This window comes from Sinocyclocheilus rhinocerous, unplaced genomic scaffold, assembly GCF_001515625.1.
Source record: "Sinocyclocheilus rhinocerous isolate Xijiao unplaced genomic scaffold, SAMN03320098_v1.1 scaffold200, whole genome shotgun sequence".
Classification (NCBI taxonomy): domain Eukaryota; kingdom Metazoa; phylum Chordata; class Actinopteri; order Cypriniformes; family Cyprinidae; genus Sinocyclocheilus; species Sinocyclocheilus rhinocerous.
In genome coordinates this window covers 591,404-603,086 of record NW_015641014.1, presented here as the reverse complement: position 1 = coordinate 603,086, position 11,683 = coordinate 591,404, and the positions used below count along the sequence as shown (strand labels likewise).

At 33.6% G+C, this 11,683-nt stretch overlaps 2 protein-coding genes across 2 annotated transcripts; both read right to left on the bottom strand.

Moving 5' to 3' along the window:
- Positions 1-1,503: 1,503 nt before the first annotated feature.
- LOC107753544 (retinaldehyde-binding protein 1-like) lies at positions 1,504-6,961 on the bottom strand. The gene is made up of 8 exons (XM_016569706.1): positions 6,892-6,961; positions 5,411-5,447; positions 4,840-4,968; positions 3,277-3,481; positions 3,000-3,178; positions 2,618-2,776; positions 1,985-2,095; positions 1,504-1,887 (listed from the first exon to the last, which is right to left on the bottom strand). Exons 2-8 carry the CDS (start codon positions 5,420-5,422, stop codon positions 1,759-1,761), a joined length of 924 nt encoding a protein of 307 aa, XP_016425192.1. The 5' UTR covers positions 5,423-5,447; positions 6,892-6,961; the 3' UTR covers positions 1,504-1,758.
- Positions 6,962-9,466: 2,505 nt separating this feature from the next.
- Positions 9,467-10,777, bottom strand: LOC107753685 (interferon-stimulated 20 kDa exonuclease-like 2). The gene is made up of 2 exons (XM_016569884.1): positions 10,705-10,777; positions 9,467-10,282 (listed from the first exon to the last, which is right to left on the bottom strand). The coding sequence occupies exons 1-2, from the start codon at positions 10,748-10,750 to the stop codon at positions 9,537-9,539; spliced, it is 792 nt and encodes a 263-aa protein (XP_016425370.1). The 5' UTR covers positions 10,751-10,777; the 3' UTR covers positions 9,467-9,536.
- Between the last annotated feature and the right edge of the window lie 906 nt (positions 10,778-11,683).

The window sequence follows — 11,683 nt, the reverse complement described above, 5'->3', positions numbered from 1 at the left end:
TCTGACTTACCAGAGTTTGCTCTGACCTTCAAGCAGGAATTTGAGAGAAAGCACATATGGTAATAAATTACACTTACCATAAGTTGAGTCAGATGTCAATGGTGTATCACTACAAAGCCTGACAAACTGTGCAGAGGGATTCATAAAATTGTTTTTGAAAAAGGTTATAGTGAACCTTGTGAAAAAAACATACTTGGTAAAAGGAGATGGTAAGGAGGTGAAGACTAATAACTGTTGTAACTAACACTAAGTTCACCAGCTGTCATTTACATAGATTTTTCTATACTATGATGTCAGCGTATCTCGAATAATAACTCATCAAATCACCTTTGTGAGATGTTAAATTTTTGATTAGTTTAGAAATTGTTCATATTTAGTGATGAATTTGAAAATTTGCACTTACATTTGCTTTTGAATAGTCTGTCAGGTTGCCTTATGTTTTATTGACACTTTTAATTGTATCTTTTAATTGCTGCTTCAGTGGCACAATTATTTTCATTAAATGTATTTAATAAATAGTTTCCTGTAGATGGAAGCGCAAATAATTGAAGCAATAATCTGACAATGTCTCCCATTTATTGGTGTCTTTTAAAACTATCTCTCTGTCGTTCTTACTGTCATTCTCTGTTGTTATACAAGACAAATAAACATGGCAAATTATTTACTTTTAATGTAACATTAAACCAAAATAAGAACAATGACAGTGTTTTATTGCACTCTAGAAGTGGTTTAGCTTTTTCACATCACGTCTTGAATTTTCATTGAATAATAACCAGTTAAAATCCCTTCTTGACAGTATCTAACAACTGGAATCAGACAATATCTAATCTTAACATGTCTATTTTTATTTTAGTATTCTGACTACTTTTATTTTATTTCAATTTATATTCATTATTATTTTAAATTATATATATATTTTACTTGTTTTAATGTTAAAAAACTTTTTATTATAAAAGCTTTGTCCCACATTTTGGTAACAAGGTTGCAATATTTGCAAACACCATATAAAAGGAACAGAAAATAGGCTGATTATCATCTGATCAGGCTGATTTTGGCTAAAGGTTAAGCATCTTTCACTGCCTTAATATTTTTGTTTATTTTTAATGACTTCAGTTTCAAGCGTTTTTTGTACTCAATTTGTGGAAACTGCCATAATTTGTATATCTTATTTTCTAGAAATAGATAGATGTAGCACTCAAGTACAATGTTTGACATTCCAAAAGGTTTTTATTGGTTTTCGTTTACAGGAAATACATGATAATGTAATAAAGTTGTCATTTTAAGTGTGTACTTTATTTATAATGAAAATGTATGTACTCACTTTAACTTTCTATAGAAAGTTCTCCATTCAAAACATATATTCTTATAATTATGTTTTAAACATTGACTGGGTTGAGTATTTTTCCATTCTCGCTTAAAAGGAGAAACAACAGAGATGTCTGGACTCTGTCATCTGTTCCAAAAGAATATCTATTTTTCGGGTTAAATCTGAAGATGGGGCCCTGTCTGAGATTAGTAAGGAATGTCAAGCACTCCAATAGCACGCAGTTTCACAGGGAACTAACTGACCGTATCGGTTTCATTCCTCTTTAATGACATCTGGAGACTTTTCCAGTAAGTTGGCTGTTTGGTATGGGAAAATCTCTATGCTGCTGGGTTCACTCTCAGAAAAACAAAAACATGTTCAGTCATTCTATAATACAATACAACTAAAATAACACACGGTCGCTTTCATGTGCGGCAACAGATAAAAAGTGCTTAGTCAAAAAGTTGTGCTGCTGTGGCCTTGCCATCATATTTGGCACCTTTCCCATTGAAGTCTGAAGGTAGGATTTCAGCATCAAACTCCTTGAAGTAGTTCTCCAGCTCATCACCGTGGACAAACACCTTCAAAGACGCAGAAAGTCAAAACTACTTTCTCATCCATCATAAATAAAATTATTCATCTTCTTGTTTTCCACAAATACTGCCCAACACAATTTACCCTTTCCAACAGTTTGCTCTTCATCAGGGGTTTGACCACATTGTAGGTGGTAGTGAAGTACCAGGGCTGGTGGATAAAGTGCACTGCTTTGAAACGTGCAGGGAAAGAGTCCTGCCAAACACAAGAAAAAGCAACAATTAAGATGTGGAAAGATGAACATTTATGTGTTATTAATAGATTTATAGACTACAAAGTTTGATATGCCAACGAACTAATCTTCAAATGATGCAAAATCAGTCATGTTATGCTGTCATTTTGGACTTATACTGCCACTTGGTGGTGTGAATGCAGCAATACATAAAAGTACAATTACTGATTTCATTGTAGAAATGCACTTTTAGCAGTTGATCATGATTAATACATTTCATACTAATTTCTTTTTTATTTTAAAGATATATTTTTGGTATTTTGCCTTTTATTGTGACAGGACAGTATTTAGGCAGGAAGCGAAGTGGGAAAGAGAGAGGGAGGACCTTTCAATGGCGTTGTGTTGTTGCCCACGAGGCTATTAGCACCGACTCGTATTCATTTTTTTGTCATAAAATTATCTGTAGGTAAGTATTACTGAATGCACCTTTAAGATCTAATACAGAGAGCTTTTTTTTTTTTTTTTTTTAAAGATAAATGCGTCACCTGCAACATGTCCACCATTTTCTTCAGCTCTGTGGGCTTGATGCCAGAAGCTTGCTGCATTGTGAAACCTTTAAAGTTTTCAATGATGCAAAACCCGTTGATCTGAGTCTCTTCATTTTGCAGAAGCTTCTCCAGGATCACACAATAGGCTCTGAGGATCTGGAACATAAACACAATGTCAATACACGTGACATACTTTTAGTTTTTTAATGCATCCTTGCTGATTAAAAGTATTAATTTCTTCAAAAAACGGACCTTAACATTTTTGATCGGTAGTGTTTATTTTTTATTAATATAATAAAAAAAATGAAAAAGAGAAACGGACATCAATCAATATACAAACTAACTACCAGTTCAGCCTATTATCATTTAAAAAAATCACCTCATCAAAAGTGATCTCCTCATAATCCCAGTTCTCAATGTTGAAGAGCAGCACCACACGGCCGTATTTATCTCTGCTGGACAGGATCCCTGGGTAACCGGCCTCAATGGTGCTGCGGACAGCCTCTGGGGTCAAGTTTTCAAAGAGTTCAGGGTAATCCCGCCTGAAGCGCACATAACCTTCAGGACAATAAAACCAATAGTAGCGTCTCAGGGCGAGCAACATTCCGGTGGTAGCAATTGTAAAAAAATAAAAACCCTTTGGCAAAACGATTTACCCCTCAGAAGTTCATAGGCCCTGTTAACTTCATATTTTCTGGCACGGATGAACCTCACCAGCACGGTATCGGGTTTGTCCCCAAAAGTGTCCTGCACACCTTTAGCGAGGTCGTCTCCAGAATCCGCCTTCTCTTTAATAATACCTCTGAGTTCCTTTACGGCTGACACTCGCTTCTCGTCTGTCTCATTTAGCTCATCTTTAGCCTACAACAACATCACAATTTAAAGTATTCATAAAAACACAACAATTTCTTTGTAAAGTAGCAGTTTTTTAGACAGTCAGAATGTGCAGTGAAGCCTGCTAATTTGATAGGAGATGCTATTGTGTAGCGGTAACTGGGTTTTTTATATTTTCTCAAAAAATATTGTGCGAAACTTGCCACAGTGATGCTAGATGGCTGCTAGGTTATTACTAGGGTGTTTATTTTGTGTGGTCACTATGTGGTTAAATAAGCGATATCAAACGAGTAGCAGTGCGATATGGCTGTATATCAGCACGGCTGTGATTCGGCTGTATGGAAATCACAACGTGCCGATATACGGCCATATTGTACTGCTACAAGTGTGTTATTGCATTTATACAACAGTTCGATGGCACGAGTGTGTAAATGCAAAAGAAAAAAAACTATGGAGTCTTTAAAAACCCTCTTTTGTGCAGAACTACTTTCTTTACTGCTGACTCACTCATAAAAACATTTATTTTGTTGCCATCTAATGACAGAACAGTGTAACTAATCACCATCACGAACACACACACATACTGTTTCCCATTACTAAATACTAATTAAATATACTATTATTTATATGAATATTATTTATTAAATAATAATATTTAATAAACAACAACAACACCCATCATAAAAGTTGCTAGGCAATTCAGTCAAAAGTACAAAGGCAGCGCTCTGATATACATCATTGAAGTTACGTAAAACATAATGAGATGAGATTTAGCCAAAACTCAGCCAAAACTATTTGCTCTGGAACAAATAATAGATTAATGAAACCAAAGACTGCCCGTTGGATTTACCCAAAACAAATTATATCTCATGTTTAACCACAATAGAGACATCAGAGCCAGCGGTAAATTCCAGAAGATCTGCTCTCGGCGGGTTCATGAGCGCTGAATGGCTGCTGATGCCCTGGAGCTCACATCTCCGAAAGCATTGAAGCAAATTTTCAAATAGACGTTATCTTTATTAACAAACCGCATATTTGAAGTCTAAACAAGCACTACTCTGTCAAAAAAACACTTAAAACTACATTCCGTGATACAAAAACAGTATTATTTAAAAAAAATTATAGTGGCTTTGGGCATTTGCCATGACACTCGCTGTGAGAAGTAGCGCATGCGGAGTGATACAAACGGTGAAACCTCTCTTTCTGGTCCTCTCAGCCAATCAGATTGGAGGACCAGAAAGAACTGTTGTATAAAATTTAACAATAGCAATGCTTAACTTACTTAATATTAAATTGGCTATAGTTAATTCATATTTAGACAGCTAAAATGTGCTTTGTTCAGTCTAAATGTGTATATTTTATACTTTCTAAAGACTTGCTCACACCTTCTGCACCGTGTGGTCGGGTATTTGGGCGCAGGGTCTGAACACCGGCCCGTGATCTTTGACTGTGAGGTGCTCCAGCTTAGCCCTGAGGGCCTGCTCCTCCTCGGACACCATCCGGAATGTTCCGCTCTATAAAAAGTTATGGAGAAAGACTTATGAAAAGATCCTAATCCTGAGTTTAAGCAAACACTTTAATTTAGTAGCCCTAATCAATGGAAGCTAGTGTGGGCCAGTGCTAAGCTCACTCACATGAACTGCGTAAAGCCTAGTAAACCTGGTCTGAGATTGGGAATAAGCTGCTAATGTACGTAGCTCTATCCCTAAACAGTAAGATCCGCCTTGTTCTTAAAACATTTGTTCACTAAATGAGTAATGGTTTGGAGGAACCTGGGTGAGATCACATGCTGGGTGACATAACAGGGTCTTAAGACTTCAGTGGGAAATACTATGTTTCACTAATGGAAACAGTTGTAAAAGTTTTCTCTCATTCTGATAACATCATTTAGTCAGTAAGCAAATGCAACACTGAATGTGGTTTTACAGTTAATAAAGACCACAAAAATTTACTTACAACAACAGCCATTGCTTCAGATGCTCAGTGCAACTTTCTGTGGAAAGACAGATAATGATCACAAGAAAAATGCTGCGACTCCAAAAAAAAAAGGCTTTTTTATGACATATAGGCATAATGGTTTTTCTGAACAATGAGAAATTATAAAATTTTAATGACTTGGTAAAACTTTTTATCATAATAAATATACTTAGTATTTAAGTCATATTCTTATTATGTTGATGAACCAAAGTTATCTGTTAACTTTTAATTCAAAACGGGTTGTCTAAATATTAATTTAATTAGAAACAATCACTGAAAGCAGGGATTTAAAAAAAAACATTTTGATTCTCAGGTCCCAAATGATGATGATTTCCCTTATTTTATTTTATAAAATGTTATATGCATAAACACCCAATTATACTGTTTGACAAAGAAAAATTGAGCATGATATAATAAAGAAAACATGTAGTTTGAGAAATTAAATAAGTGGCTTTTTATTGTCATTGTACTTTTTTTACCCACTATTAGAGTAATAAAATACTAAAATAATAAATCAATAAAATAAAATGAATTTAATAAAATATATTAAAAAAACAAACAAAAAAAGAATCTTTTAAATGTAATAATATAAAAATATATTTAAAAAATCTTATTTTTAAAGATTATTTTCTTATTTTGTAATCAATATTCTAATCAATTATTATAGCTTCTGACCATGATTTCTGACCAGTCTTTAGAAAGCAGAAAATAAGTTTTAATCTTCATCTTGCTTCTCAAGTAAATGTATCTTGATTTAAGGAAGTTTTGATATTTGTACTGGGAAAAAACTAAGATATTCATTTTTGCAATGCATGCAACATTTAATGCCATGACTTGAATTTAAAACTTTCTGTTCCTTTTCAAGGCCTTAATTTGTGAAAAAGTGATTTAAGACTTTTTAAGACCTGCAGAAACCCTGGTAATAAAATGCCAAAATAATTAAACAAACAAAATATTACCAATAAAATTGTAATAAGGCCAATGAAATAACATGAATAAAAAAAATATATATATATATTAAGCATGTTTAAAACCTTGTTATTATGTTAACTTTAAAGTAAAATCATTTTTGTGGACTCCCAAGAAACACTTTGTGTCCACCTGGGAGTCCCCGAAGTCCAATTTTAAAGGCAGATTACCAAAGGCTAATCTGAGACATTGGGTTATATAATTGGGACATTTCTTGCTATATCACAAGCATTCCAGCAGGGTTGTTATGTGATAGTCTCCATCAGTCTGACATGTTGAGGTGAAAATTGCACCAACTGCAAAAGTTGAAAGTGAAAAAATCTCCCAGATTACTTTCATTCATTCTACCTCATTAAAACCACCAACACTTTAAAAGAATAGAGAATTATCCATCATCATCATTAATATTTTTAAAGTTTCCAAAACTTGAGCAACGCACATCCTAAATGACATAACAAATCCCACGCTCTATCCTAGGAAACGACACTTACCTGACACAATGCGGTGCTGCTCAAGCCACCAGAACTGAGTGAGGTGAGGAACAGCAGGCTGCAATAATTTGTAGTGTGACCTGTGATGGATTAACAACGTCATATGGATTATGCAGAACAGATTTGATGTTAATCAGCCAAAAACATTGAGAAAAGGAGCAAAGAGAACATTGACCAATAGCCTGCAGCCAATAGCATCATGCTCTCATATTTTAATCAAGAGGAACCTTCCCTGACCCCCAAACACTTTGTCTAATTAAAAAAAAAACAGGGAGTTTATTAGAAAGAGTGTGTCAGACATATTAGTGGTTAATAATATTAGAGGTTAAATGTGAGGGAGGGTTTGGCAATCCACTGACCAATAAGATTTGGCTGGATTCCGGCACCAGTGAAAAATATGTGCTGGCAACGGGAATGGTTTCTGGAAATAGAACTTGAACACAAAGCCATGTTCAAATGCCAAGATACGGATGTAGGCATTTTCATTAGAATTAGGTTATAAAATATGCATCAATTTAAAACATCAAACCTTTTAGAAACTCTACATTTAAATAGCTAATCAGATTTATTTATTTTTTTACCATAAATGCTGTATATGTACAATTTGCTTTACAAAACTCGTAAAAACTATGGAGAAATATGAAAATAAATGTATAAACTATATATTTCGACATTTAAAAGTAAAATAATATATTGCAATTAGTTTTGCAAAAACCAAAATACTAGTTTGCCGAAGCTTTTGTTGTATATTTCTAGAGAGCATTCTCTGTAAAACTGCTTTGGAAGGATATGTATAGTTAAAATGTTATATAAGTAAATTAAGAATTATGTAACTGAATTAAAAATCCACCCCCCCAAAAAAAGTTCATACATTTAACAATACTCTAATAATGGCTAGATAAAAAATAGTCTAACGATGGACCCTTTTCATGGAAATGTGAAAAATGTCCACTATAAAAACAAAAAAACTAAATATTTAAATATAAAAAAACTTTATTAGTTTAAGCCATTTCACAAAAATCTCAAGACAGTACTCAAAATTCAGTTTTAGTTGTAAGCAGCCAGTGGTTTGCAGCCAGAATTATTGCATTCCACCCTCAAACGTCACTGCAATGTTTCCCACTGATACATTGATCGGTGGGGTGGCCATAATCCTGTAAAGCAGGATTTAGCCTTTGAATGTGAGGGTCTGTATTACTAAAGCAGTGATTGCAGCACAATGGTCGTCTCTGTGCTACCAGAGCTGCTCAGAATTTATTTTACGTCTGTTGGGTAAAGGCATAGTTGACAATAAATTTGATGATTCATTATGCAGGTATATCGTTTCAGCCAAGCCAGAATCTTTAGATCAATAAACATTTACATGACAAATATTAAAGACAACCGATTACATCACAGTTTCAATCCAACTGCGATCCATCCATATCTTATGTTGTGTTCAACATAATATATTCATACAGGTTTGGAACAAGATGAGGGCGAGTAAATTATAGAATTTTCATGTAAGGTGCGGTCACATTTTAGTATTTAGATAATATAGCTAATTTAATGCTATAATAAACACAAATGTGACCCTGGACCACAAAATGTATTATATTTGTATATTTGTACAATACATTGTATGGGTCAAAATTATTGATTTTTCTTTTATGCCAAAAATCATTAGGATATTAAGTAAAGATCATGTTCCATGAAGATATTTAGTAAATTTCCTACCTTAAATATATCAAAACGTACTTTTTGATTAGTAATATGCATTGCTAAGAACTTCATTTGGACAACTTTAAAGGTGATTTTCTCAATATTTAGATTTTTTTGCACCCTCAGATTCCAGATTTTCAAATAGTTGTTTCTCGCCCAAATATTGTCCTATCCTAATAAACCATACATCAATGGAAAGCTTATTTATTCAGCTTTCATATGATGTATAAATCTCAATTTCGAACTAAATTGCCCCTTATGACTGGTTTTGTGGTCCAGGGTCACACATATACACATATACATACACATATACACACACACACAAAACTTTATCATTAAAAACAATGTAACTAGTGTATTAAAAATGTTTCAATGTTTCTCAAATAAAAAAAAAGATAGTTAATTTTAACAGTAATTTATGGTCTTAACTGTAAACTTGTTAAAAAAAGGTAACAACATTATACATTATAAAAAATACAAATATAAAATATTATCTTAATCAAACATTGAGTATAATATAGATTTCAGAAAAAAAAGAATAGTAGTAAGAAATAATGTAACAAATTAATTTACATTTATTTTTAAAACAGCTATTATTTATGTTACTGTTAATTATATAAAAGTAAACAGAAATGAAAAAATATTTTAAAAGTAAAATGTACCATACTTATAATTATTTTTATTTTTTAAATCTACTATTATGTGTTAATAATTTAATTTATGTTACTCAATATTAATAAAAACTTCAGCTTAAATAATATTAAATAAATGTATTTTTGTAAAAAAAAAATAAAAAAAAAATGAATATGATAATAAAAAAAAATATTTTGACTGGACAGTAAAAATATTGGCAGGGCAATATAACAGCTGAACTACTGGCTTTTCTGTACCGGCAGGGGAAAAATTCCCTACTGTTTAAAACTACTATACAATATCAATTTAAGTCAGAGCATATAAACCCACCTGAACAGAAACTTGTATATACAGTGTAGTGTAGTTAGGTATAAGTGCCTCCTCACCTCATTCTGAGCGTCCTCAAAAGCCACTGCCTGTTGTAAATGATGTTTCCTAATGCCACTCCATCTTGTGCGGTAGTCTGTGACTGGATTCCGAGGTAAAATATATTTATCATACAAAACACTACCATAATAATTTACTATACTACAGCGTGCCACTTCACTACACTTGCCCCCAGGTCCAGTGCCAACCATTTCACAGTCCATAGCTACAAGCTTAGAGTGGTCTATTCCCACACATGGCGAACTCCTGCCACTGGTGGGAGGACTGGATTCAGACGAAAAGCCACTGTCCACCTCCCAGCTGTCACTGAGAGGTAATGCAGACTCAACTTCACCAGTCAGTGTATGAGGAGTTATTCTGGGCCTTTTGAATTGCACATGATTTGACTGTTCAGATACAGAATCCGAAATATATCTATGTTTAACACACTCCGACTTGTTTTCCAAAAGCTCATCTGATTTTCTTTTCTTTCCTTTTTTTTGTTCAAATGACACTTCATGGAATTCAGTTGCGGATTTTTTCAGTTTATTCTTTTTCCTTCGTCTTTTAGCTTGATGAGAAATAGTGCTTGTTTCTTTGTTGGTGGCTGACAAGATATTTCGGCCCACACCATTACTGGTGGAGTATCTCCAAGGTGAATCAGACATTATGTCACCATGTAGTTTTACATCTGTCAAAAAAGAAGATACTGTTATCAATCAAAGTAAAAGTATCTGTGTCCTTACAGAGATCAATGACAAATAATACCCAAGATTCAATACGAAAGAATTAGACAGCTTGCAAGTTACTAAGTTAAGATACATGAACAACATTAACTCTATATCTGACTACATAATCCATCTAAGGAAAGGACATGGTCGGAAAGTGTCAATTATTTACCGCTCTATTATATTTAAGTTGTGATCGTGATCATTCAGTACAGTCACTTAGCACTGGCTAGCTAACCATTCGGCAAAGAAACAATAACGTAATCTGTCGCGTTTTACGTTTAATAACAACACAAACCCTAAATAATATTACATTGTAAAACATTCCAGCAAAAACGCTGATTAGCGTTGTAATACTTAAATAATTTTACACATTAGCACATACCTCTGCGTACACGTGGATCCGGTGAGAAGCAGGGCAACGAGAACATGCCGAGGCAAGACCCAAATCCAGCGATTTGATTGGTCGATCCGTTTCTACATATTGCACTCTGATTGGTCAAAACAAATGCCAGTGCAGAGCTCCTCCCCCAGGGGTCCTTCGGTGAAAATATTGATGTACTGTTGTTTTGTTGCTGTGTAAATCATTGTGTGGACAGCGGAATTACGACAGAGACCATTTTATGAATGGAAGTCAACTGAATTGGTACGCTGAATAAACTGCTAAGAGATAAATAGCAATACAATCTGAAGGAATTTGACAGCTAGCAAGATACTATGTTCAGGCACATAAGCAATATACTTACAGACTAGATACAAAATTCATCAAAAAGGTGATGTTTTTTTATTTCACTGTATTAAAGTGATATTGTAATGAATTTGAGCATATCCCCGGAGAGCCTTGGATAACATTGACTGAGAACTCTGTTTTAAGTGCATGTAAGTGTGTCTCTGGCATTTGATTTATTAATCAATGAATTAATTAATTAAAATCAGTTTGATTATGATTATCTATGTTGTAATTTGTAAATTACAGAATCATCTGTAAATTGTGCTTGTTTATCTCTTATCAGGTCCCTGATGACAACAATAAAATGTTATTAACAGGAAAGATCATCCAAAAATGAAAATTCTGTGATATATTCACTATAAAACCTGTATGACTTTCTTTCTACCATGGGATTCAAAACGAAAAATTATAAATAAATTATTGATTATAAATAAGATATTGATCTTATGTTGCCATTTGGATATGTTGCCATTCCTGCTCGTGATCACGGGAAGAACTCCACATAGATGTTCTCAGAGTCTTCGAAGTTTATTGGAAGTAGACACATTTATATACGGTGGTTCTCACTAATGTTATACAATTCAAGGAAATATTACCTTCTGATTTATAGAGTAGTTTGCTGCTTAAAAGCTTT